At 50.6% G+C, this 27,336-nt stretch overlaps 1 protein-coding gene and 2 long non-coding RNA genes across 11 annotated transcripts in view; 2 read left to right on the top strand and 1 right to left on the bottom strand.

Moving 5' to 3' along the window:
* RNF213 (ring finger protein 213) overlaps window positions 1-27,336 on the bottom strand; it is a 134,153-nt gene that overhangs the window by 28,658 nt on the left and 78,159 nt on the right. For all 9 annotated transcript variants that reach the window (XM_077973145.1, XM_028836895.2, XM_028836894.2 and 6 more), the window contains 17 exons: window positions 25,549-26,704; window positions 22,598-22,791; window positions 21,923-22,081; window positions 17,650-21,261; window positions 16,027-16,163; window positions 15,540-15,635; window positions 13,805-13,923; window positions 12,576-12,695; window positions 11,985-12,130; window positions 11,482-11,629; window positions 11,075-11,210; window positions 7,651-7,842; window positions 6,005-6,150; window positions 4,379-4,533; window positions 2,952-3,164; window positions 2,478-2,659; window positions 1,706-1,826 (listed from right to left, as the gene is read on the bottom strand). In XM_077973145.1, the coding sequence (XP_077829271.1) occupies window positions 1,706-1,826; window positions 2,478-2,659; window positions 2,952-3,164; window positions 4,379-4,533; window positions 6,005-6,150; window positions 7,651-7,842; window positions 11,075-11,210; window positions 11,482-11,629; window positions 11,985-12,130; window positions 12,576-12,695; window positions 13,805-13,923; window positions 15,540-15,635; window positions 16,027-16,163; window positions 17,650-21,261; window positions 21,923-22,081; window positions 22,598-22,791; window positions 25,549-26,704 (7,032 nt within the window). The remainder of the gene's footprint in view (window positions 1-1,705; window positions 1,827-2,477; window positions 2,660-2,951; window positions 3,165-4,378; window positions 4,534-6,004; window positions 6,151-7,650; window positions 7,843-11,074; window positions 11,211-11,481; window positions 11,630-11,984; window positions 12,131-12,575; window positions 12,696-13,804; window positions 13,924-15,539; window positions 15,636-16,026; window positions 16,164-17,649; window positions 21,262-21,922; window positions 22,082-22,597; window positions 22,792-25,548; window positions 26,705-27,336) is intronic.
* LOC144336048 (uncharacterized) lies at window positions 586-3,761 on the top strand. Its single transcript, XR_013407448.1, has 2 exons — window positions 586-650; window positions 1,592-3,761. It is a non-coding gene; the product is annotated as an uncharacterized LOC144336048 (long non-coding RNA).
* On the top strand, window positions 6,083-8,874 carry LOC114673204 (uncharacterized). The gene is made up of 2 exons (XR_003723908.2): window positions 6,083-6,735; window positions 7,629-8,874. It is a non-coding gene; the product is annotated as an uncharacterized LOC114673204 (long non-coding RNA).

Below are 27,336 nucleotides of genomic sequence, written 5' to 3'. Positions count from 1 at the left end.
CAAGGTATATGTCCAAAAGAACTAAAAGCCAGGCATGCCTGCAGTCCCACCCATGCCATCCTGCAGCAGTTCCATCAACAACTTCCTGCCCAGCTGAGGGAGCCAGCCTCACGGTGAAGGGCAGGGCTTTCCCCCAAGCCTCTTGTTTCAAATGGTCCCAAGGGGCTGCCCTTCACCTGGGGCTGGGGAGGGATATAAGTCAGGCTTCCAGCATGAAAACTAACGAGGTAAGGTCTTTGGCTGTGGTTACTTGCACAGAGATCTGACTGGAAGGAAATAAACCAGAAACCCAGTAAGTTTCTGAGGCCATTTTATCACCAAAAAAACCTCCCCATGGTCCTAACCACCTAAATCCTATAAGCGTGTGGGCAGGCAGGGGTCAGCTCCTTTACCTTCGGGTTTATGGGCACCTGGCCCTTAGGACCCACGCTGGACCTGGCTGAAAGCTCTGTGCATCTCCCAGAGGTCCGGGACGTGATGAGGAGACTTGGAGAGGCTGCATGCTGTGTGGGTGTGGGGAAAGGGCGGCATGGGGGCCACCGGCTGTGTCCTATGACCCTCTCTCCACCTTTTCCTTTATCAAAGGAACTCCCAAGTTCCACCTGGCACATGACCACGCCACGAAAAACAACTCAGCTTCTTACAGCTCGGTAAGGCCGAGTGCCCAAGTTGAAGATCATGAGACATGAGCTGGCGTGGTGTGTGCGTGTCCGGGGTTGGGCTCTTAAGGAAAACGGCCTGTCCACCTCCCCTGCTTTTTGTCCCACAGGCTGTGACGCCAGGCCACAGGGTGGAAGCTGAACATTAGGGACACCAAAGGGACAAGACAGAAGGAGCTTGGGCACCTGACTCTGTGCCAGTCTCCAGGAGCTGGTACCTTAGCCTTGGGCTGCTCACACCTGTCCTGGGTGGGAAATCAGCTGATACTGTGTCTCAGTCGCTGGTGTTCTGATAGGTCAGAGTTGACACATCCAGCATCTGTGCTGGCCTCCTTTTAGTAAACCTTCCTGTGCTCCAAACATCGGACAGCCAGCGCTGCCTCTTCCAGACCCCCTGCAGTGAGGGCTCTGGATGCGCTCATGTGAAGGTCAGGGGTGCGGGTGAGGCAGAGGCAGAGGCAGAGGCCGTGTTTGGCTGAATGGCTGTTGGTGCTGGACACCACTTCATGGCCACAGAGGTGCATCACTGGAGGGTCACAGGCTTTTTTCTGCAGGAGACCACCCCACATTAGTAGCTTTATGAAGGGCATGGTGGTTTCCCGTTCCTTGGTTCTGTTGACAGCACTGTTTTGAAGACCCCAACCCCAGTGGCATTCTCTGACATCCTTGTCTCCATGACTGTGACAATGGTAACAGCTCCCACAGGCGGCCGGGTAGTGGTCTGTTCTGGGATCACTCCGAAGGCCAGGTTATCCCTCCCAAAGGTTTCACAAGCATGTTCCCTGTGTCAGCCCCTTTCTGCACACAGTTCCTGGAATCGCTTCTAAATGACACACTCTGACTTAGCAATCAGCAGAGGGTAAATAATTAAACAATTAAACATGGAAAATGTAATGGCTTAGTGATGAAATCGCCTTCCTTTGCACATCTAGACAAAATGGTCAGAGCCAAAGAGCGTCTCCTGGCTGCGGGTCAGTGTCGGCGCTGTTCTTTCTTCTGGAAAAGGGTGGATCCGTGCGTGTGCTGAGGCCAGCCCAGGTACTCACCTTGTCTAGTAAGAAGACGTGCTCGGTCACCAGCCTGCATAACTCGGGGACCCGGCTCTCGGTTCCTAGGAGCACATGCTCCACAAAGAGTGCGGTGGAGAAAATCCGACTCCATTGGGCTCTGTCAAAAGAGTGCGTCACTCACTCAGCTCCCACCAAGGAACCCAAAAGTAAAACGAGGAGTGAGACGGGAGAGGAGATGAGGACCCAGGGTCCAGGCCCGGCGGCTAGGATTACAAGCAAGCCCTGTGTGACACACTTCCTGGCCCGCCCCCAGCTCACGCCCTCAGACGCTCAGCTGGGACTCGGTGTCCCACTCGATGCCTCTGCACGGGGTACTGCCACAACCTGCTCACTGCACGGTCCTGCGCCTGCCAAGTCCCACCTCGCCTTGACAGCCCCTCACAGGAACTGTCTCCTTAGGGAAGTGGACTCTGGCCCTGAGGGCCTGTCCTGCTCCGTGCGCCTCCCTGCGCTGGGTGTCCTTTCTATCACAGCATTCCTCACACGGTGTCACAGTATCCCACTTGTCTTTCTACGGCCTCAGTACACAGTGAGCTCCCTGAATGCGCAGCTGCCTCTCGTGTCTCCAGCACCCTAATGGGATGCCTGGCACTCACTAAGGGTTCGGCAAACGTGAAGTGAGTGAGGACAGAGCCCCTCCCACGGCTGGAGCACCTGTCAGTCTTTCTCATGGACATGCCTGGCACTTGGCAGGCTCCTGGTGAGCACGTGCCAGATGAAGCAGTGTGTGAGGGCTCCTGGGTCTCACCTGACTTCCCTGATGACAGCCTGGGCCAGGCTCCCACTGCCTTGCATGTGCCCATCGGAACAGATGAGCTCCAGTGGCATAGAAAGATTCTTCACCAACTGTAGCCACGCCTGGGGACTGGGCTTCAGGGTGTCTCTCGTCAGCATCTCCGTGCAGGCCATCGCGGCAAACGCGTCCAGGGTCTGGGGAGACAGACGGCAGGGCGTGGCTGAGCGTTGCCCTTCCCACCAGCCCACCAGAGGCCCTGGCTGTTAGCTGCGTGTATACTTGTGTCCCAGGCTTGCATACGAATCTTTCGTTGTCTAGGATGTGGGAAGCATCAGCGAGATGTGTTCTTAACATCTCTGAATTAAGCTGAGGTATGTGCCTTGTGAAGAAATCTCCCACTAGGAACACAGTCCCCAAAGCTCTCCATTCCGAGGGGAGTTGGAAGCACCCCGCGGCTTGCTCAGGGCAGGCGGAGGAGGGCCATACCATCTCACATCCAGCCAGCTCATGGTTCCGAGGGGCTTCTGTCAGGCTGTGGAGAACCTGAGGGTAGATGGTCAGGATCCTGGAGAAGTTCTGCAGCCGGCTTCTGAAACGCTGGTAGGCAAGGTGCACCCACGGTAAGGAAACCTCTTCCTCCGGCGCTTCTGACGCCGCTTTCAGTTCCCTAATGCAGGACCACAGAGCCATCTGCAGAAACTGGGATTCAAAAAACTTTTAGAATATATTTTTAAATTACAAAAATGGTACGTTTTCCCCATGGAAAATCAGAACTATTGGAAAACTATAAAAGAGGATATTAGAAACCATGCATGCTATTCTGTCTCGTTTGCTTCTGTCCAATTTTCTATCTGCCTCTCCTCCCACGTTAAGGTCACTGTGTCTTCTGAGCTTTTTGCCACTGAACATGACATCATGACTTCCTCTATGACTGAGTATACTTGTATACTTGAAAAACATGGTTTTAACAGCAGCTCAATAACCCATCCTATGGCCATACTTTAATTTGCCCATCCTGTATTTCTGGACAATTAAATTATTTTTAGAAGCAAAGCTGAAAAGGACATCCCTGTAACCAAATACTTGTCCACGTCTCCAGGAGTTTCCTCAGGACAGAGTCAGCAGTTCAGATCAGATGAGGTTCTCAACTGCTCTGTCAGGCAGCCCTGCAGGGCGCCCGCTGTGCACACCACTGTCAGCCGTGTGGCCTGGCCCTTTCTTTGCAGCACTGGCCAGCAGCTGTCCTTTTTTAAAAACAGCTTTGCAAAATGAATACATAAACATGATATCTAAAAACTGTTGTGTTGATTTGCTATTATTAGTAAGGCTAAGCAATTTTTCAAATGTTTCCTGGATGTTGATATGCTTAATGATATGATTATAAAATTGCTGTTTTATAACATTTACCCATTTTTTAAAACTTAGGGTATTTTCTTATTGATTCCTAAGAATATTAACCTGTAGTCATATTGGCTGTAAGGATGTTCTTCAATTGTCACTTTCCTTTTTTATGTACTGAAGTTTAAAATTTTTAGGTAGTCAAAAGTATGACTTTCTATTGAATTTCACTTATTTGTTCTTACCCTGTAGAGTTAATTACGTATTTACCTTAATTTTTTCAAGAGAAATTTAACACTTAAAAAGAAGACATGTCAGGGAAATTGGAGGTCTTCTCGTGTTCCCGGAGAGCTCTATCTTTTAGGAGCCCCTGGGTGGTGGGCTGAGGGTGCAGCACTGAACATTGAGAGGAGACTGGACGGCCCCTTCACCCACTAGCGCCCTTTGCAGACCATGTTCTGTTCCCAGACTTCACAGCACCAGCTCCAGACAGCTAAAGAAACGTCCTGTGTCTGCATCCAGTCCCCATCGTGCAAGCTCTACACCTGACCCTTAGCCAGTATCTAAACATCTACCTCTAACTCCTCCTCCGTTGCCACACGCATGGTCAAGAGAATGAAGTCCTTCGAGTAACACTGAAGAAGCTCCTGCTGCGGCTCTCCATGGAGCTGGGCGAGAAACCTGCCCAGAGGAGTCTGCTGAAAGATGTCCACGAACTTCTTTGGCAGTCCTGCAGAGAGGAAACCAAGGAGTGGCCTGGAGTGCGTCTAAGTCATGACACTCCTCTGCCTCCAGGTTGCTCTGGAGTGAAGGGGAATAGGGGACGCCTTGTCGAATGGGAGCTCGTAGACAAAGGGGCACCAACTGCCTGATTTTGTAGGGAACTGAAGGAATAGTCACTGTCTAGACATTTAGGATATTTTTCTTTTTCTTTTTTTTTTGGAGATGGAGTCTCACTCTGTTGCCCAGGCTGGAGTGCAGTAGGTAGCATGATCTCGGCTCACTGCAACCTCCGCCTTCTAGGTTCAAGTGATTCTCCTGCTTCAGCCTACCAAGTAGCTGGGATTACAGGCGCGCACCACCACACCCAGCTAAATGTTTGTATTTTTAGTAGAGGCAGTGTTTCGCCATATTGGTCAGGCTGGTCTCGAACTCCTGACCTTGGGTGATCCGCCAGCCTTGGCCTCCCAAAGTATTGTGAACCACTGCGTCTGGCCTAGGATATTTTTCCATTGGAATAAAATAAAAGAAGGTGGAAGCCATGTCAAATTTAAGTCAGAAACAGCCAAAGAGAAAAACCTGAGAAAGAATGAGTTGTATGTTGCATGGCTATAGATCACAGCATGTTTCAGGAACCCCCAGGTCCAAGTAAATCAGGAATGAGTGGGCTGCTCTTCAGGGGCTGGGGTCACAGACCATGCAAGATGGAAAGATCTGGCTTCTAGTGGGCGGGGTGCGGCCCCTAATTCGCATGCTGTCACAGAAAAGCAGGGTCAGTGGGGTATTGTCCTGAGAAAAGAATATGCTCATGAGGAGAGACTGCTTTGAGTTTGTTCAGAAAAAGTGGCAGAATGGTAACCTAGAAAAAAGGCCACCTTGAGTCTTCCAAGTGGTCAATAAGTAAACATGGAAGAGATTACTGCATGTATGAAAGATGGCTTTTGCAAAAGTGTTGCGTTGTCCTTGGTTTTTCTGGACTATGGCAAACCCTCTGGCATCTGGCAGCAGAGTCCAGCACTGTGTCTGGGCTGTGACTCCTGATGGGGCAACTGGGAGTAGGGGATACTCCAGGCGCTCGTGCCTTCTGAGAACGCCTGCCCTGGGGGCATCTCCTGAGTCCAGTGCCCCAGTCTGAGAAGGCCCAGAATGGGAGTGACCAGCTGGTAGAGGTGACAGTCCTCCTGTTGCCAGAACATACCCCATTTCACCAAATACCTGGCCATCACGGCACTAAAAACCATTTCACAGGCTCCCGCTGCCATAGGACCGAAAGGTTCTGGTCCTGCCAGGGCCTCTCACTCCTTCAACAGAAACTTTAAAATGACACAGTGACATAAATTGGATGCTACTGTACAAACGTGTGAAAACTAAAATCTCCAAAATTCACCTTGCGATGGTAGCCACGCATCTGCTTTTCACTGTCAGGCAGTCCCTTTGTGATTCACCTGTGCTGAATCTGACCTGTCTTGAGGTAGCCTCACCTTCTGCGTCTGTGATGTACTGAGCCTGGACCCACAGCTCCTCCAGATAGTCCTTGATTCTCCAGCTGAAAGGTACGTTGTTGGAAGCGTTCTCGGAAAGGTTCATGTAGTTCTGCACCATGATGTAGGCCATCTCACCTTTATGTCTGCAGTAAGGCGAGTGACGTTACAAAGAGGGTTTGTGAGACGTCACTCAAAACACAAGACAAGACCCGCCACTGATGCCAGCTCCTCTCAGGCCTCAAAAACAAGGGGGCCAACAGGCCAGGCTGACAGCGCTGATTTCACAGCCCGGGGTGTCTATTAGGACAGATCTAGGGAACTAGCTTATGCAATCTTTGTTTTACAGGCAAAACAAAAACAAACCAAGGCTGGCAGGGGTCAAGTGTGTTGCCCAAAATCTCCAGCAGAACCAAGTCTGGTTCCTGAGCCTGTCTGTCTTTGATAACTTGTAACACAGAGCACAACTTGTTAGACAGTCTTTGTTTCATGAACACAGCAGCGCCTTGTCTTTTAAATAAGTGTTTCCACTGGAATTCAAATTCCATTCTTTTTCTCTTTCTCTCTTTTCTTTCTCTCTCCCTCCTTCTCCCTTTTTTTTTTTTTTTGAGATAGGGTCTCACTCTGTCACCCAGGCTGGAGTGCAGTGAGCGGTGTGATCATATCTCACCTCAAACTCCTGGGCTCAAGCAATCCTCCCGCCTCAGCTTCTACAGTAGCTAGGACTACAGGTGCGCACCACATTATGCCTAATTTTTAAATTTTTTGTACTGACGGGGTCTCACTATGTTGCCCAAGCTGGTCTTGAACCCCTGGGCTCAAGCAACTTTCCTGCCTCAGCCTACTAAATTGCTGGGGTTATAGGCATGAGTCACTGAGCCTGGGCACGTTCATTTCTATATTCTTTATTAATCTATATCCAGAATTGAAGCCCCTGAAAGCTGAAGTGGAAGCTGTTGGGAGCTGAGCCTCGGCCCCACAGCATCAGACCTGGGGAGGGGGGTGGGGGCTGTGCAGGTCCACCAGGGAATGAGGGACGGGGGAGGGAGCACAGATCACAGGGGGAAGCAGCACAGATCGCGGGGCTGTTCTAAGCGCAGCTTCTCCATGCCATACCACACTGGGTCTGGCTAGAACCAGTGCTCTGAAAGCAGGGAAATGAGGAGGGTGGAGATAAAAATGTCTTGGAGCTTCATAAAGTTCCTATTCTTTTTTTTTGAGACAGAGTCTTGCTCTGTCACCAGGCTGGAGTGCAGTGGTGCAATCTCAGCTCACTGCAACCTCCGCCTCCCAGGTTCAAGTGATTCTCCTGCCTCAGCCTCTCAAATAGCTGGGACTACAAGCACGCACCACCACGCCCAGCTAATTTTTGTATTTTTAGTAGAGACCGGGTTTCACCATGTTGGCCAGGATGGTCTCGATCTCTTGACCTTGTGATCCACCTGCCTCGGCCTCCCAAAGTGCTGGGATTACAGGCGTGGGCCACCGCGCCCGGCCAAACTTCCTATTGTTACTGCAGAAAGCGCCCACATCAACGTTGCTCTGAAGTTGAGGGCTGCGTTTCACCCAGCACTTGGGAGAGCATATTAGGGTCCTGCTGTGTTCTGATAGTTTCTCTCCCCAGGGAAAGAAAGCCTTCCACTCACCTTGCATTATTCATCACAAGAGGAATGTTCAGAAGCTTCATGTCACTGAAAATAAACATCCAAAGGTCTCTTGCCCAGGGCGGAGTATCTGGCCTAGTCAGTAGCTCAAGGTTGCCGTCTCTGTCGATGAACGATATCATGCTTGCCAGCAGAGGGGTGACAGCACCTTGGACCCGCTTCCAGAGGGTGTGCCTGCAGCACAGGAGACAGACTGGCCACCACGGCTCAGAGGAACCACAATGGCGGTCGGCCACCTTTTGACATTGTGTTCCTTCTTGAGCATGTGGTAATTAGTCTACTAATTACCACACTACAGCGATGGCAGGAACTTGACATTTTCATCATTTTTAAGTCCTAGAAAACAGACTCATAAAAATATCTAAGACGAGAGGCAGAACTGGAATGGAACTTAATTCTACATCTAATCAACTGTCATTAGGTGACTGGAAGGGTGAAGTAGTGTTTGATTTTTATTTTTAAAACATATATGTAAGACAGGGTCTCACTCTGTCACCCAGACTGCAGTGCAGTGGCACAATCATAGATCGTTGTAACCTTGAATACCGGGGCTTAAACGATCCTCCCACCTCAGCCGTGCAAGTAGACAGGGCCACCACGCCCAGGGACACCACCTCCAGCTAATTTTTAATTTTATTTTTTTGTTGGGATGGGGTCTCACTATGTTGCCCTGGCTGGCTGGTCTGAAACTCCTGGCCCAAGTAATCCTCCCATCTCAGCCTTCCAAAGTATTGGGATTATAGGTGTGAGCCACCGCACCTATCTGCTTTATTTTTTGCAAAGCTGCATAATTTTTGTATGTAACTATTTTTCAGAACAAGTCATCGAGGTTCTCTAAATAAATAAAATTATGACAATCCATTTGGAAAAAATAAATATTTTACAAATCTGATGTGGATAGACTATAATACAGATGAAGAGACCAAAATAAATTTGTCCCAGATCAAACTAAACAAGAAGGCACATGTTTATCTGGAATTAAGTATTTGTTCCTGTTGATGTTTTTGTACACTAGATCTGGGTGTCTGATAGACAGGTGGATGGATAGATGGGCTGATGGACTGATGGGTGGATGGACAGGCAGGCGGATGGATGGATGAATGCACAGACAGGCAGACAGATAATTGGTTAACTACAAGACATTTTGTTGTTATATATATTTTGTTGTATATATTTACATGTAACAATAAAAACTCTATTTCAAAATTCTTGTGTAAAGGATAAGAATTAAAAGGTGACCGGGCGTGGTGGCTCACATCTAATCCCACCACACTGGGAGACTAAGGTGGGCGGATCACCTGAGGTCAGGAGTTCGAGACCAGCCTGGCCAACATGGTGAAATCCCACCTCTACTAAAAACACAAAAATTACAGGCATGGTGGCAGGTGCCTGTAATCCCAGCTACTCAGGAGGCTGAGGCAGAAGAATCACTTGAACCCGGGAGGCAGAAGTTGCAGTGAGCCAAGATCGTGACACTGCACTCCAGCCTGAGGGACAAGAGTGAGACTCCATCTCAAAAAAAACAAAAGACAAACAAAAACCACAAGGTAATTAATGTTGGGGGAAAATCAAAGCCTCTCTTTTGAAGAGAATAAAAAGAAATACTTATATTTTTAAAATATATAGTACACAGGATCCTGGCAAGAATTTTAAAATGTCTACTGGGAAAACAAAGCATCCCAGTGACCAGAAGGAGAAAAGAGCCAACTGGGAAAAGTCGCAGAACACAAAAGGCAGAAGGAAAACCCAAGCGCTGGGAGAGGCGGGAGCAGCTGAGCCTGGTTCCTGTATCTGGAGTTGCTGAGCCTGATTCTGCTGTATCTGGACAGGCAGGCAGAGTTCGGGACACAAAGGACTCTCAGGATTTGTGCTGTTTAATCCCAAGAGGACAAATGACTCCAGTCCCCCAGAACACAGGGGAGGTGAACTGAGGTAGTCAGGGCGCTGCTGGCCCTGGGGCAGGTGAGCTGAGGGTGCGGGTCTGGCCACCACTCAACGGCTACGCAGGCCTCACGGTGACCACGGAATGTGATGAAGCCAGACCTAGTGCTGCATGAACAGCGAGCAGGGAAGAGCAGACTGAGGAGGTTCAGTGATTCAGGGCTGGTCCCGGGAAGTGGAGTCAGGGATTAAAAGCATCAACAGGCTGGGCGCTGTGGCTCACGCCTGTCATCCCAGCACTTTGGGAGGCTGAGGCAAGCGGATCACCTGGGGTCAGGAGTTTGAGACTAGCCTGGCCAACATGGTGAAATCGCGCCTCTACTAAATATAACAAAATTAGCTGGGTGTGGTGGTGGGTGCCGGTAGTCTCAGCTATTCAGGAGGCTGAGGCAGGAGAATCGCCTGAAACCCAGGAGATGGAAGTTGCAATGAGTTGAGATCACATCACTGCACTCCAGCCTGGGTGACAGAGTGAGACTCTGTCTCAAAAAAAAAAAAAAAAAAAAAAAAAAAAAGCATCAATAGAGTACACAAGGAGGAACCGAGGGAAATGAAAATATTTCTGTCACCTAAAATCCCTTCAGAAGGTGTGACAAGGAAAGAAACGAAGGATAACTAGAGAAAAAGTAGAATCAGAAAATCTCTGGTCATAAGGAAGGTGTACATAAGCCCCCATTCCCATTCACCCCACTTCTTCCTCCCTAAGCCCGCATTCCCGTTCACCCTGCGGCTTCCTCACGTTCCCTCCTGCAGATCACACCTGGCCGTAGGCCCAAAGCGAACCCATCACTGGCGCAGAAGCTTGAATCTGGAAGGGACTTATGGAGGAGGTCCGCTGTCTTTTAGAGATGAGAAAGCTGGGCCCAGATAACAAAGTCACTGGTTTCTTAGGCTGTCAGGCAGGAGGTCTGAGAGTCTGTCTTAGAGGCCCTCCGTCTGGGGCCCAGAGCACCCCTCCTTCCTCCACAACACACGGCCACATCCAGGATAATCAAGGTTCATCCCATGGGTGACAGAAAAATAACCATGGCAGTGAATGGTGCTGCTGGGTCCTGGTTTTGCTGTTACCATTCTTCAAACAGCAGGACTGGGGAAATACCGCCTGTCCCCTGCCTGCTCTGCACATCATTTCAACTTCATAACTGAAAACAGTAGCCTTTCTATGGTTAACAACATAAACGTTAGTAAATGTTCTACTCTAAGAACAGATATGCTTCTTAAAAGTTTTTAGTATGCAAAACTGTAAACACAGAAAAGTAGAGGAAGAGTCCAGCACCGGCCATTTGGCCACTGTCCAGACCTACTGTGTGCTTCTTGGGGAAAAAAATTACAGCTTTGAATGGCTGAGAAGTTTAGAAAGAAACAGCTCAGTCCCCATGGCTCGGATGGAGAGACGATGCCCGCAGGCAGGTCCCCATGCTGCCACCAGATTGGAGTCACTCCCTCCTTCCTTTAGTCACAGTACCTGAATGTGCCCGCCTCCTGGAGGGCGTCCTGGTTGCAGGCTTCTCTCGCCACCCACTCCAGAGTGTGCAACTGGCTCTCTTCTTGCGTCTTTAAAAGGACATTGAGGCGCATCTTGGATACCCGCAAGAAACAGGCTGTACAAGGGCAGAGAAAGACGTTCAGCATGGCCGTGGCTGGGCTGTTGGCTCTGGAGTGCTTCTGACCCACCCGCCCCAGGAAGGGAAGTCCTTTGGCCAGGCCAATTCTAGAGCAAAATCTGAGAGATGCTCTTAGATTCCCACTGTGTCACTGCTTCTGCTGAGCCATGGAAACCTGAGAGGGTCCCCAACACGCAGTGAAATGATGCCCACTCCTCAGAAAGAGCCCACGTGGGGGCAGGGGCAAGAGGGGTGGGGAGGCTCATACCGTGGCACGTGCTGTCCTCGTTTAAGAGGTCCAGGAGGAGCACCACCCTCCGCATATTGCGCGTGCAGCTCTCGTTCTGGTCTCTGAGCATGCCCACGGCGCTCTGCACACAGCTCCTCAGCAGCCTGGTGGTGTCCAGGATCGACACCTATTGGTGGAGACGGTTAGGTTGCCCGTTTCTACCACTTACACGGTGGGTAAAAGCCAAACCACCCATATGCGATGAGGTTCTCGATGCAGCAAACAGCACAGGGCGGCGGTCCTCATGGACAAAGAAGGACGCCAACCCCCACCCCCCACCAAACTGCCGGTGCAGATGCCCTTGACCCCCAGTAACCCCCAGTAACCAGCAACAAGACCGTCGCTGTGTGAGGAAAGTGGGGCGCCATCCTCACGCCCGCACAGCAGTGGCGGCTCCTCTAGCTCCCAGTGCAAAAGCATAAAGAGGCAGCTCGGAAGCGTCACCAGCAGCACAAGGGGAGGTCCCAAGAACCAGAACTTACGTCACTGCCTCCGAGTTCAGAGGTTTCCTTTCCCACCTTCTCAGAACCTTCTGTTTCCATGGCCTCCTCTGCCACCTCCCCTGACGTGCTGGCCTCCGTTTCCATCGCCTCCTCACGGCCGTCTTCTGCCCGGTGTTCCAAGCCCACTGCAGTCAAAGCAAACGTGATTGCGTTACTGCTCAGAAAGTGGCATGGGGACTGGCAGTGGCGCCATCTGGGAGTCTGTGTGCTTAGGCTCCAGGTGCAGGCTTCCCTGGCCCCCGCTCTGGTGATGGGTCCGCAGATGAGAAATCACGGTCATGAAGATCAGCCCCCAAGGCAGCCCCTTCCAGCCTGGGCTCTGGCGTGTTCTAGGCGTTCACTTCCATGACTGGCCTGATCACAGAGCTCTACCTCAGCCTGTGGTAAGCGCACCTGCCCGGCCCTATGGTGCGATGATGAGCTACCAGTCAGTTCTGCACATGTCCCCGAGCTCCTGCTGAGGGACGACACATGGTGGCCCTGCTCCTAGTGCCATGTGCATGTCATGCTCCACACCTACCATCTGCCCTTCCACCACCCACTCCCCAGAGGCTCCGCCTCATGACTCACACTCAGGCAAGTCTCCGGGCGCGAACAGCTGGCTGATGGTGACACTCTGCAGCCTGGTCATATCTGAAACCATGAGGGTGGATCTCCGGAGGTCATCGATGTGGACAGACTGCCACAGCCCTGTGAAGAGTGAAGCCACCCACAACCGTCTCGTGTCTTTCCCGGCTGCTGCTCAGCCCTAAGCAGGAACACTGCACACCCTGGCTTGTCGTTACCTTGCTGCAAAATGAATGACTGGCACCCTGAAGCCAAAACCCTGGAATGGGCCTGCACAGAAACCCCCGACCCTATACTACACAAGAGCCGATGCTATGCACATCAACAACTTCAACATAAACAGCAACGGTAAGACCTGCAATGGCAGGTGTGGGAAGCACGCGTGGATAAGGCCTGTGGTTCTTTCACCCGTGCATTGTTGTATTTGCTGTATCACAGTTAGTGAGGGGTGGGGGACACTGGCAAGGTCTGCCTTCCATTCTCCAGGAAATGATTCGAGTAAACTTACTTTCGTGTTTCTGGAATACCAACTTTTCTATGTCATAAATAGCGGATGACCATTCCTTGGAAAAAGATCTGAAGACAGCCCGACGCCCGCCACTCTCCCTCCCCGCCAAACGGGCATATCGGTGTGTTCCTGACAGTGTACATCGGGAGTCAGGGGTCTCCGCTCTGTGTGACCCGCATGCTGAGAGGCGAGGAGCTTGCCTACAGTCAGTCCAGGACAGGCTGCACACAGCCTCCCGTCCCAGGATTCACGTTTTCACAGTAATCAGTGGTAAGAAATCTAATTGCATCTGGAAAGAATCCTCTTGAAGTTAACAATAATATTCTAATTTCAGACTTTTACAACGCAGAACCAAATGAGAAACAGTTCCAACATTACTTAAATAAATACGCTGACTGGGCTGGGTGCGGTGCCTCACGCCGGTAATCCCGGGACTTTGGGAGGCTGAGGTGAGCGGATTTTGGGTCAACAGATCGAGACCATCTAGGCCAACATGGTGAAACTCCATCACTACTAAAAATACAAAAATTAGCCGGGCGTGGTGGTGCATGCCTGTAATCCCAGCTACTTGGGAGGCTGAGGCAGGAGAATCGCTTGAACCCGGGAGGTGGAGGTTGTAGTGGCTGGAGCCACTGCACTCCAGCCTGGCAACAGAGCAAGACTCTGTCTCAAAAAATAAATAAAAATAAATAAATAAATACATTGACTGATGTTCTGATCTCACCTCCATGGAAGCCCACATAAGCTGTTCCTCTTCCCATCCGGGACAGTTTTGTGATGAAATAGACGAAGATACGGTCCTCGTTTTCTTGTATTTTGTTGATTTCATTTATAGCAGAATACCTATTTAAAGAGAGAAAAAAGAATACCTATTTTAAAAACAAACACACACAAAAAAACAAGCACCTAAATAAAGCAAAGTTGTGCGGCTGCGGAAGGGTGTTCTCTGAGCTGTTGGTCTGGTCTCACAGCCACCCGTTCCGAGGAGTTTTACATAAACTTCAGACTCCTGTGATTGTGGTTTCTTCTCTCACAGGGAGATGAGAAATCTTCTCTTAGCAGGCTCGTTTTCTTCCCCGTTCCTGTGTCCTCTGCTTTGAAGTGGCATTCTTTTATTTTTATTTATTTATTTATTTATTTTGAGATGGAGTTTCACTCTTGTTGCCCAGGCTGGAGTGCAATGGCACGATCTCAGCTCACAGCAACCCCCGCTTCCTCAGCTCAAGTGATTCTCCTGCCTCAGCCTCCCAAGTAGCTGGGATTACAGGCATGCACCACCATGCCCGGCTAATTTTGTATTTTTTTAGTAGAGACAGGGTTTCTCCATGTTGGTCAGGCTGGTCTCGAACTCCTGACCTCAGGTGATCTGCCCGCCTCAGCCTCCCAAAGTGCTGGGATTACAGGCATGAGCCACCACGCCCGGCGTGGCATTCCTTTATTGACCAGAAACCCTATCTTTTGCTCCTCAATGGGCCTGCCCCGGTGCAACTAAGGGTGAGGCCAGCTGAACTGTCCATTCCTTCTTTTCTCTTAAGCCACGGGGGTCTTGCTGTGTTGCCCAGGCTGGTCTCAAACCCCTGGCCTCAAACGATCCTCCTGCCTCTGCTTCCCAAGTAGCTGGGATTACAGGAAACAGCCCCTGTACCCAGTGGACCTTTCCATTTCAACAAAGAGTTCTGTGCGCAATGCCATTCCCTTCAGATGACCAATGGCCAAAGCCAGTTTCTTGTTGAGATCTGAGCCGCAAAATGAAATATGGCATCCAATGCTTCAAAAAGGTCCAGAAATCACTTTTACTTTAAGTGTTAAAGGCACAAAGTTAATTCTAAGAGCGTCAGACTTCCCCTACAAATACTATAAAAACATCCAATAAATAGGAATAAAAGCATTTACCTACTGTTATTTCCTTCGAACTTGAAATAAATTCAAATTGTATAATTCAAAATTAATGATGACTAAAACATGTCTACAAACACAGGCTTCAAAGGTGTCCTTTTATAGCTTGTTAATGCTCCATTATTTACACTTCTCACATTTCACTTTTTTTGTGGGGAGGACAGGCTCTCGCTCTGGCCCCCAGGCTGGACTGCAGTGGTGGGATCCCAGTTCACTGCAGCCCTGACTTCCCAGGCTCAAGTGATTCTCCCACCTCAGCCTTCTGAGCAGCTGGGACTAGAGGTGCGCTGTGGAAGGCTAATTATTTTATTTTTTTAGTAATGAGGTCTTGCTCTGTTGCCCGGGCCCATTCCGCTATTTTTGTAATGTTATTAGCCTTTTCGCTTTGTCTCTCTTCAGTTTCCCTAATCCCCACTTGGGAGAATAAGGCGGGGGAAGAATTGTTCTTATTTTTATTTCTATATTGATTATGATACTATACTGTTTTCAAGGAAGAAATTCTCTAGGACCTCCTACGTTTTGGGTTTTTTACATAGTTTCTGAAAAAAATACTAAAAACGTACTTAGCTGAGGCAATGAGCTGGGCACTATGGATTCCATCTTCAAAATCTGTCTGAATAATGAGGATTTTACATTTGGCTGTATTCATTAAACAGTTTCTGAAAGAAAAGGGAGGTTATTCAAGCGAGTTCTCTGTCTTAAAAAATGGGTAACAAAATTCCCCCAAGTGATGAGAAACATAAAGGCTACAAAGAAACAGTGACTCAGGTGGGATTTTCTTCTGTAAGAACAGATAGTCCAGGGGAGAAAACCCAATGAATGTCTCCTAACGAGGTCCGAGGACGATGCTTTTGGAGGAAGCATGTCAGGCCAGACACCGCGTTGCAGAAGATGACGCAGATGAGAGGGACACTGGGAGAAATTTAACAAGGATCCATTTCACAGTCACGTGACTGCGGCACTCATTAACCAGCGCTGGCACCACTGCCAGGCAGAAGCCACACGGCCACGGCTGGGGAGGGAGAGGGCAGGGAAGGCAGGGAACCTCACCGGACTTCTTTGAGGAATGAGATCTCCGTGTCAAACCGCTGCAGCCACAGGAGTGTGAGTTTCGAAGCCCTGCCTGTGACTTCTGATTCTAAAATTTCACAGTCGTGACTTGTTAGCAGCCTGGAGAAAGTGGTGATCTACAAAGTTAGGAAATGCAAATTACTTGCCAGAATTCAAGGAAAGGTTGCAAGTCTGCTGCTGGGTTTAGACAGATCCCAGAAACTTGCTGATGTTCAGCGCAGTGCAGTTGCCACGCGACGGCACAGAATCCAAACCCAAAGGAGTTTCCCAAAACAAGGCAGCACTGGGGCCAGGAGGCCCTACAGGGCCAAAGGCTTTGGAGAGACGACCCCACCCTGCCCTGAGGGTGCCTTCTTCTCCTCCCCAGAGGCCCATGCCTCTGCCTGCTTGGTCCCTACTTGAGATTCCCATGATCCCTTAGGGCTCAGCACAAATGCCATTTCCTGTTATAATCCGACTTCATGCTTTCAGATGGAGTTCGTGGTTGGTACCGCCCCTTCCCCCAGATGTCATTCTCCTGCCCCACAGGCCACTCCCCCATCACAGTGCAAGCGGAAAAGTTCCTCAAGACCTGCCTCCCAGCCTAGCCTCACCACTGAGCTCAGATTCCTACGTCCAACTGCACGATGCATCAAAACCTGTCCCCAGTGGACATCATCACTGGCCTCCCAAAACCTGCTGTCCATTCCTGGGTTATCTGTCATGATGCAGCAATGTCCACTCATCTAAGAATGAGTCCAGGGAGCCACCGTGGACCCCTCCGCCCCCCACACCCTTGCTCGGTGGTAGTGTTGGCCCTGCCAAATGGCCTCCTAAGTACCTCTCGGTTCCATCTGCTCCTCTCCTTTGTACCGTTCCAGCAGCCTCCCCACTGGCCTGTCTTTTCCACGACAGCCTTTCATCAGACTCCCTTCACCCAGCTAGGGAGACACACGTGCCTCCAGCGCCCGCTCCGTAGGGCTGAGATGTGGCTCCGCAGGGCCACTGAGGCCCTCCAGCAGTTCTCTCTGACTGCACCGCATCGCCCCATCTCAGCACTCACAGCCTGGAACCCTAAGCGCTGTCAGCGGCTCTGCCCACAGAAGGCCCTCAGCCTACAGTCCCTTCCCCGCCATTCTTCCCCATCAGCGAGGGGCCTCTCCTAGGGAACATCTCATCTGAGCTGGCATCCTGGTCTGCAGTGCTCCCTGCTGCCTCTAAGCACAGCATTTATCATATGATATTGATGGCATCTGATCATGTACTGGTCTCTCCACACTCCCTAATGCTAACAAAGGACAAGAGCTGCAAAGTCATCTCTGCATCCCCAGTGCCCTCGGCCCGGTCCTGGAACATGGTACTTCATTTGTTGGTGTGAACATCGTGTGTGGTGCTGTTACCGGCATGGCGCACTGCACAGACCCAGGCACTCAGCACCTGGTTAACTGGACCTACATAGATACTTGGCTCTCCCCACACTTACCACGGAGGAGAGCCCAGCGTCTCAGCATCTGCCTGCAGGATCCCTAGCCACTGCCGGGGGAGGAATCTTGAATCCTGACGCTAGGGATTTAGGACTCTCGGGTGACAGAGGATAGGGTACGAGTGCAGAAAGACAATCACCTCTGTGAAGATGGCATGGCGCTCCAGGTCTGTCGTGTGCAGGTGCATCTGAAGGAAATCTGCAAAGGAGTTGTGCCTCTGTCTGTAGAAGTACTCCTGTGACAGCGACTTCCCTGGGAACGAGCCCAGCGAGGAGGCGCTCAGCCGGACCACGGCATCGGGCGTAGCGCAGTTCAGCAGGATCAGTCTGGCCTCCTCAGCCACCTTCTGGTAAAGTTCCTCCGTCAAGGCCTCTCTATGACCCTGCCTCTCTATGACCTGCAGCACCACAGAGGCGCAGGCGTCCGAGTGGTAGCCGATGAAGACGTCAGAGGGGCTGTATTTGTGCCTGTTCAGGAAATGCTCTGCTTTGACATCGATGAACTTCTCCACCCACGCACAGAGCTCCTCCACGACGCTCTTCTGCCATTTCTCCAGCACCGTGTTGATGTCCAGATAGTGCTTTTCCAGCCGGTTAATGAGGGGGATGGGAAAGTGTTTGTACACGATGTCTTTCTCTTCAATGACGATCAGGCGGAAGTTGGGGTGAACCCGACATTTGACGCGGTGGGTCCCCAGACCGAGGTCCACGTACTTCTGGCCGCCGAGGTGGACGTAGTACTGGTTGAGCGCGTCGTAGAGGCTCTCGTAGAGGTTCTGCAGGTTGAGGAGCACCACCATCTTGCCTGTTTCCATGCAGATCTTCACACGATTGATGTTTCTGCAGATCTGGGTGTACTCCTGGTCCTTGGGGAAACCAGAACCAAAAATGATCTCCGGCTGCTGGTCCTCCTTGAAGAACGTCTGCTGCAGGATCTGCAGTGCCACGTAGTTTTTGGTCAGCAAGAGTAAGTAGCGGGACTCAGCATCTTCCAGCTGTCCACCCGGGACCTTCTGAGAAGGCCCAAAGATGTTCTGTTTGATCAGCTGCAGGGGACTCACTTCCTCTGAGCACTTGGCCTCGGGCAAATTGGCCAGGAAGATGTCTAAAGCATGGATGTCATCCTTGCCACTGAAGTTCCTAAGGACAGCCTGTGCAATGTCTTGCGGGGAAGGCTTTCTATTTGAAGCCTTCGCTGCAGCAAAGACCATTTTGATGAGGCTGTAGTAGTCACGAAGCCCGAAGAATTCCTTGTCCTGGTTCTCACACACCGTTTCGTAGGCTTTGGCAAAGGACGCAAAGTACCCTTGGATTCGGTCCTGGATGAGGCTGTCTGAGGAGCAGATGCCCTTGGCACTGTCTATGAGCTCTCGCTTGTTGGGGCTGCCGCGTGACACGAAAATGCCCCGGTTCATCTTGGCAGGGTCAAGGGCCCAGTTGGAGATGCCCACAAAGCCAACCTTTTTGTGGGGGGCGGGATCGTCTTCAATGCATCCGTCTTCCAGCAGCGGGTGCAGAGTCTTCAGGGGCATTTTGGGCGAGTCTTCCGCCAGCCCCACCTCATCTAACACCACCACGGAGACATACTGCTGCAGGTCCTTCCCCTGCTGAAAGCGGGCACACTGCCGGAAGGTGCCAATGATGCCCTGTGGGGTGGAGTGCGGGCTGCACTGGAACGACACCAGGTGGACCTGCTTCAGGCTGCGGAAGAGATCTGAGTAGGCGGCCGGGCCCTGCATGGCGTCGGCCACGATGGTCTTGGCGAGGGACTTGGAGCTGCCGGGCTTCCCCACCAGGAAGAGGGGAATCTTCAGCTCGATGCAGATGACCATCATGAAGACGTTCTCCTTCAAGGCCAAGTTCTTGGCGATGGTTTTCCTCAGAGGTATGCCGTCCAGAAAAAGATCCTGTGCCCGCGTTATTTCATCCAGAAGCAGCCTGCTGTCGTCATACGGTTTCGGAAAGAACCTGGCGATGGCCTTCCGATATGAGTCTTTCTTTTCTAAAGAGGCGTGGTAACACACCCCGACGGCCAGCATCAACGACCAGAGGACGGGATCTCTCTCAAGGTGATTTTTGCTGACGCTGGACTTGGAGAGAAAGGAATTCAGCTGCGCTAAGAGCATCGCACTGTGCTCGTGGAACCATCTGAAAACTTTCACACAACGCTCCACGTCCCTGAGGCTGACAAAACCACACTCATCTTCTCTTTTCCTCATGAAACCCTGAGAGGCGCAGAGGACTTCTGTGATCACGCGAGTCTCGTTTTCATCTAGGCTGATGGAGTCAACCAGTCTCTGGACAATCTGCTGGATGTAGAGCTTTTCAGCAGCGTCACTCAGTTGTCCAAAGTCCCACACCAGAGGAATCAGGCTCGGGGGCAGAGCGTGGACTCGGTACACCAGCTGCCTCAGAGGAATGGAGCCCAGCTTGTCGGCCGTCTCCTCCGCACTCACCCTGTAGCCCAAACCAGCTGACTCCAAACGGCAGATCATCTCCTCAGAGTGCTTCCGGTATGGGTTGCAGGCGGCTATAATATGCAGGCCAGAGTCCCTAGCCAGGGGCTGGCCGTCCACCGTACGATCACACAGGACTTCTTTGATACAGCTTACAGCTTCCGTGGTGTTGGCTTCATCAAAAAACAAGATGGTGTCCAACTGATGTTGATCCTTATTGGCGAAGGCCACATTTTCAGCCTCCCTGACTCTGGAGTAGATCATGTCTGCGGTTGTTCCTCCATGCACCTTGACCAGCTTTATGGTGTCAGCATCGGCACCAGCACGCCGCAGGTCGCTAAGGAATTTAATAAGCCTGGTTTTGCCACAGCCAGTTTCTCCCATGATGATAACCGGGATCCCACACCGGAACCGCATCTCAATGGCAAGGATCTTAAGCATATTGTCTGTCGTGAGCTCATACGTTTCGTCCGGGTCAATGGCCCAGCGGATCCCTAAGGTCAGGCAGAGCCTCTCAAGTTTCTCGTGTCTGGGCAGTTTATCAAAGTCGACATTGAAGGGCACCCTCTGGAGCAGCAGCCCCTGATACAGGTCCATGGTCATGACATCTCTCTTGATGACCTTCCCAGTCAAGTGATTGATGGCGTCGACACTGCCCTTGCTGTTGGGCTGCAGATAGAAGCCGATGAACGTCATGGTGGTGCGGTCGTCATTGAAGAAAACGTATGGGTGAGGCTCCGACTCCCACCTCTTCCGGAGAGAGAAGGGTGCTAGATCTTCTTCCTTAACCCCATCCATGGTGACCATGTGCTTCCCCGGGCTTTGGTCAGAGGTATGGAGTGTTGGTGTGGCAAAATCTCTTGCCATAAAGATCATGAAGGTCACCACAAAGTTCTTGAAGCCTCTCAGTGTGTCGCCAATAAAACTCGGATTGCAGAAGAGAGACGCCTCGCAATCTCTGAGCTGATAATTCAGGAACCGAGCAAAGTTCCGAAGCTCTGACCAGGATGGGTTTATTACCCCGCAGTAAATCAGGAAATGCTGGAGGCATTCCTCCGGGGTGCCTTCGACAGAGCCTTCCTGATACTCAAACATGTCTAGGTCTTGGTTTTGATGGAATCGTCTTAAATATTGGTAAGGTCTTTGGAAAGTTTCGCTGCAGAACTCCCACTGATCCATCCCAGGCTCTGTGTCACTCCTCTGAGGACTCAGCTCCATGTCTATCACCTCTTTGGGAGGCCTGCAGGTGACTTTTGGGAAGATGTCAAGAAAACTGAACTGGGGGACACGTGTACGCTGGAAAGGAGTGACATGAATGAAATGGTTACAAGAAAACTTTCTAAGAAATGCTTTTGTGTCTTAACCCTCCACGTTATCTATATTGGATGGACCTTTATGAAAAATGCACTGAAAATATGTAGTTTTCTGTATACTCTTTTTTTACACAGAATATCTTTCGCACATTAAGTAAGGCATTGTTGTGGGAGCTGCATTCTGAGCCAGGAAATCACTTTCTAGCCCAACTTCCTAAAACTAAGTTTCTCCACTAAGCATACATGTATATGTATGGGAGTGAACATAAAACTCTCTTTTGCTAAGAAATTTTTACGACAAACATCTCCTTCCCATCTTAGCTGGCATTAGGAAAGATGACTTCTTTCAGCAGATGAATTTACTACATTCAGAGTGCAGCTGGGATTCAGACTGGGCATACAGCATGAAGCCTGAATTGAACAGACAAATTGAAGACACTGCTAATTAACAGAAGAGTACTTTTATCCCAGACATGATTAAAACATGAGTTTAAAGATGGGCTTTTCTTTACTAACACCACACTCAGCTGCTGCAGTATGTAAGGCAAAGCTATGGAGTCACCTAAACACATCGCTACATTTCAGTAAGACCAGAAGGACCCCAGGACCCCCAACACCAGGTGAAAATGCCCCACAGTACAGACCAGCTTTGAAGACCTCCTCGACGGCACTGACGTCCTCCTTTCCAGGATTTCAATGATATACAAATGGCAGGGGTTCCGAAGCCACATTTTCCCGTTTATATCCATTAAGTATTGTAAAATGAGGAGCTTGAAAAGAAACACCCAAATTCCAGTCTGCACCTAAGGACAGAATAGCACGAGGTGTAAACACACAACACGATGGTGAGTTCTCCCAACTCCAAGGACCCCCCTTATTTTGCTCTTTGTCACGATGATCTTGATGGTCGACATCAACAGTTCAGCCAGCAACGGCCCACGTCTCCGAGGGCAGCCCCGTAAGATCCTAATACTGTATTTCCCTGTACCCTTTCTATGTTTAGACACACAAACACGCCGTTTTACAACTGCCTTCAGGATTCAGAACAGCCATATGCAGCCTAGGAGCCGCCGTGTGTCCCACGAAGCCTGTGTGTGTGGTGGGCTTTACGTCTAGGTTTGTGTAAGCGCACACCGTGACACTCACACAGGAGGAAATTGCCTGACAACACACGTCTCAGAGCGTGTTCCCGCTGTTGAGCTTCATAGGACTGTGCGTGTGGAAACGAGGAATTCTTATACATGGGAAGGAGTCACGCAGGGACTTGGGGACCACGTCTTTACTGATGTGGCCATCAGCTGATGCTGGAGGGCACTTACTGAGGAGGTCACGTCCAAATGAAAGAGCATGGGGACCTTCTGATACTGCGCGTCCAGGAAGGGCAGCAGGGCACCCAGGACTTGGCTCTCATCCACCTGAGGGTCGATCAGTCGAATCGTTTTCAGAGGCACCTTTTTCCTGTTTAACTGTATCTTTAGCTTGTCGTGCAACCTCTTCACGTAGAGAGACTTTCCTGTAACATTAAAATATAGAAATTAGGGCTGGGCGCAGCAGCTCACACCTGTAACCTGGCACTTTGGGAGGCCGAGGCAGGGGACTCACTTGAGGTCAGGAGTTCGAAACCAGCCTGGCCAACATAGTGAAATCCCGTCCCTACTGAAAAAACAAAAAAATCAGCCAGGTGTGGTGGCGGGCACCTGTAATCCCAGCTACTCAGGAGGCTGAGGCAGGAGAATAGCTTGAACCCAGGAGGCAGAGGTTGTAGTGAGCAGAGATCACGCCACTGTACTCCAGCCTGGGCGACAGAGCGAGACTCTGTCTAAAAAAAAAAATAAATAAATAATATATATATATAAAAAATATATATATTTATATATATTTGTATATATAATTTATATAAATATATAAATATATAAATATAAATATATATAAATAAATAAAATTATATTTATATATTTGTATATATAATTTATATAAATATAAATATATTATATGTAAATATAAATATATGTAAATATAATATATTATATATAAAATATATTATATATAAAATATATATATTTATATGTATTATATTTAAATATATTTTATATATATATATAAATTTATATATATTATATATAAATTAGGTCCCAGGGCTAGGACAAAAAGAGAATCTAGAAAGATCCACTAGAAGTTAACTTCTCTTTGTATAAAATTCAAAACTGCTGCAACATCACATCAGATTGAAGAATACGCTCTCGAATCTTCACATTTCCCAGGCGTTACCTACTCATTCTCCTGACCACCTCCTGCCTCCACATGACAGCAGGCAAAGCACCGTCCTGCGCCACTTAACACTAGGAACACATTCTGGAAAACGCACTGTGAAATGACTCTGTCGCTGTGAACACCACACAGTGTGCGTGCAGAAACCCAGACACTACAGCCGACCACACACCTGAGCTAGGTGGAATAGCCCATTGTCCCCGGGCTGCAAACCATGACAGCATAGAGGCATCCTACGTACAGTGGGGAGCTGTGACACAGGGGCAAATATCTGAATATCTGAACGTATTCAGGCCAAGCAGGGTGGCTCGGGCCTGTAATGCCAGCACTGTGGGAGGCCGAGGCAGTTGATCACTCAAGGTCAGGAGTTTGAGACCAGCCTGGTCAACATGGCAAAACCCCATCTCTACTGAAAACTAGTCAGGCGTGGTGGCAGGTGCCTGTAATCCCAGCTACTCGGGAGGCTGAGGCAGGAGAATCACTTGAACCTAGGAGGCAAAGGCCACAGTGAGCCAAGATCATGCCACCGCACTCCAGCCTGAGTGACAGAGTAAGACTCCATCTCAAAAATAAAAATAAAAACATCTAAATGTAGAAAAGGTACAGTAAAAATATGGTATTATAATCTTTTGTTCTTTCTTTCTTTTTTTTTTTAAAAGACCAAGGTCTTGCCCTGTTGCCTAGGCTGGAGTGCAGCAGCACAACTGCAGCTCACCACAGCCTCGACCTCTTGGGCTCAAGTGATCCTCCCGCCTCGGCCTTCCTAGCTGGGATCCCTAGCTGGGATCACAAGCACACACCACCATGCCTGGCTAATTTTTAAAGTACAGTTTTATAATTTTATGGGATTGTGGTCATATATGTGGTCTGCTGTTGACTGAAATTCCATTATGCGTCACATGACTAGCTAATGAAAGTCACAGCAAAAGCAGAGGTTTCATCAGGGAGGGGAAGAGTGATGTTCATCCCAACAGGATGGGGTACTGCTGATAGGATAAAGTCAACAGAACAGAAGCTACTATTTCTTTTTAAGGGAAACAAGATGGCAAACGAAGGGTGGGTCAAGAGACACGGCTTTCTTTTCAAGTAGAGCAGTTCTACCCTCCTCGCTCACATGACCAACATCAACCCCAAAGAGGCCAGTGGCATTTAAGGGGAGAAGAAGTAAACTTCAGGCCGGGCGCAGTGGCTCACACCTGTAATCCCAGCACTTTGGGAGGCTGAGGCGGGTGGATCACCTGAGGTCAGGAGTTTGAGACCAGACAAGCCAACATGGTAAAATCCTGTCTCTACTAAAAATACAAAAACTAGGCCGGGCACGGTGGCTCATGCCTGTAATCCCAGCACTTTGGGAGGCTGAGGAGGGCGGATCATGAGGTCAAAAGATCGAGACCATCCTGGCCAGCACGGTGAAGCCCCATATTTACTAAAAATAAAAAAATTAGCTGGGTGAACTGGCGTGTGCCTGTAGTCCCAGCTACTCGGGAGGCTGAGGCAAGAAAATCACTTGAATCTGAGAGGTGCAGATCACGCCACTGTACTCCAGCCTGGGTGACAGAGTGAGACTCTGTCTCAAAAAAAAAAAAGAAGCAAAAATTAGCCAGGCATGGTGGTGGGCACCTGTAATCCTAGATACTCAGGAGGCTGAAGCAGGGTAATCACTTGAACCCAGAAAACGGAGGTTGCAGTGAGCTGAGATCACGCCACTGCACTCCAGCCTGCTGACAGAGCAAGACGCCATCTCAAAAAAAAAAAAAGTACACTGCAGAGATGTTTGCTGAGAGGAGGAAGGGAATGGGGTGCCCAGGGAATGCCCACTGTGGGAGACCAGGTGACCAGGGTGCCTGGTTCTGACACAGACCCTGATTGACACCCACAGATGAATCACACCCTCCCTGAGCCTCGGTTTCTCCACCCTCAGACAGGCTTCATGTGCTGGAGGGGGAAGGGCCCCAGGCAGTCCCTGGGAGACGGGACCTGCCCACCCTGCCGCTCTCCTTACCAACACCTGCTCGCTCGGAGGCCACGATCCCAACACACAGGCGGTCCTTGAACACGGCCGCCGCCGACAGGGTCTGCTTCGGGACCCGGTAGTGATCTGCCAGGTAGGCTTGGATGGCCTCGAGGGGTGCCTGGGGGGTGACGAAGACCTTGTGCTGGCTGAAGGCAGAGGGGAGGTAGCAATGCTCCCAGTCCCCATCGCAGACCATGACGAGCTGGTAGTCTTCGCGGTGCTGCTGCATGCACAGTTTCTGGAAGAGCTCCTCGGCTTGACGCGCCACCTCGTAGCTCAGCTGATCTGCGAACAGCAGGCTGTAGACCTTGTGCCCCGGGGAGCCCGGGGTCAGGCAGCGGCGCAGCAGCAGTGCCACCTCCTCAAAGGTGGTTGCCGGGGTGCAGAGCAGCACCTCATCGTAGGTGGGCAGGGGCTGGCTCGGGGTTTGCATGTAGACAGCCAGGGCGGCTGGCAACACCTCCGAGTGGCCACACACAACCAAGTTGGGCTGGCCGACTTGCAGACCTCTCGGGAGATGCCGCTCCACGGGAGACCCACCCATCCCCGCCAGGTGAGCCAGACAGCGGCCAAGGGTCTCTAGGTCGAGGCAGTCGGGCAGGAAGGCAGGAAGGCACTCCATGGACTGCTCCATGATGACCCTTAGCTTGTCCGCCAGGCTGAACTCCGAGAAGAGCATCAGTGGGAGCTCTTCCGTGACTGTCCTCACACGGTACCTGGCGGCCTCACTCTCGCACCCCACAGAGGCCCTTAAGACATCCATCAGGGTGCAGTTGCTTTTGATGAAGGACAGCATCGTTAGGGCGGCGTCACTGGGAGGCTGCTTCCTGAGCTCAGTGCTCAGGGAAACCAGCTGCTCTGCCGTGTAGAAGTTCAGGTAGAAGTGCTCCGTCCGCTTCTGGGTCACGAATTTCTTCCAGCTGTCAAGGAAGTGTTCCATCTGCCTGCAGAGGGCTGCCAGCAGCTCAGTGACATCTCCACCCTCCACCAGCTCCGTCACCAGCTCCAAGCCAAAGTTCATTCGGATGGACACACCCTGCTTGGGGGAGCAGTAGGCCTTGGCGGTCCAGGTCCTGAACAGCATATTCCCAGCAGAGCGCAGGTCGATGAAGGCCTGGCTGAGCCTCTGCACGCTGCAGAAGACCTGGAGACGAAGAACCACGAGGTTGGCTCACAGAGCCACGTGAAAGGGCGACACGCTGCTCTGCAACAGCACACAGGCCTCCCTGTCCACGGGCCCACTGCATGATCTGCGCTCACAAGGCCGCCCTCCTCATCTACACAACCCACCCGAGAAGATGGCTCTCTATGAGGAAAAGAGTCATTGTAGAGATAAACGGTATCATTTGTTTTAATTTGTTTTAATTTTTGTTTTTTTGAGATGGAGTCTCGCACTGTCGCCCAGTGGAGTGCAGTGACGCGATCTCGGCTCCCTGCCCGCTCCGCCTCCTGGGTTCACACCATTCTCCTGCCTCAGCCTCCCAAGTAGCTGGGACCACAGGCACCCGCCACCACGCCCAGCTAAATTTTTTGTATTTTTAGTAGAGATGGGGTTTCACCGTGTTAGCCAAGATGGTCTCGATCTCCTGAACTCGTGATCCGCCCACCCCAGCCTCCCAAAGTGCTGTGATTACAGGCGTGAGCCACCGCACCCGGCCTAATTATTATTTTTATTAAGATGGAGTCTCACTCTGTCGCCCAGGCTGGAGTGCGATGGCGTGATCTCGGCTCACTGCAAGCTGCTCTGCCTCCCGGGTTCACGCCATTCTCCTGCCT

Source organism: Macaca mulatta, chromosome 16 (genome assembly GCF_049350105.2).
Source record: "Macaca mulatta isolate MMU2019108-1 chromosome 16, T2T-MMU8v2.0, whole genome shotgun sequence".
Classification (NCBI taxonomy): domain Eukaryota; kingdom Metazoa; phylum Chordata; class Mammalia; order Primates; family Cercopithecidae; genus Macaca; species Macaca mulatta.
Note: the sequence above shows the minus strand (reverse complement) of the source record. Positions and strands in the feature narration are given on the sequence as shown.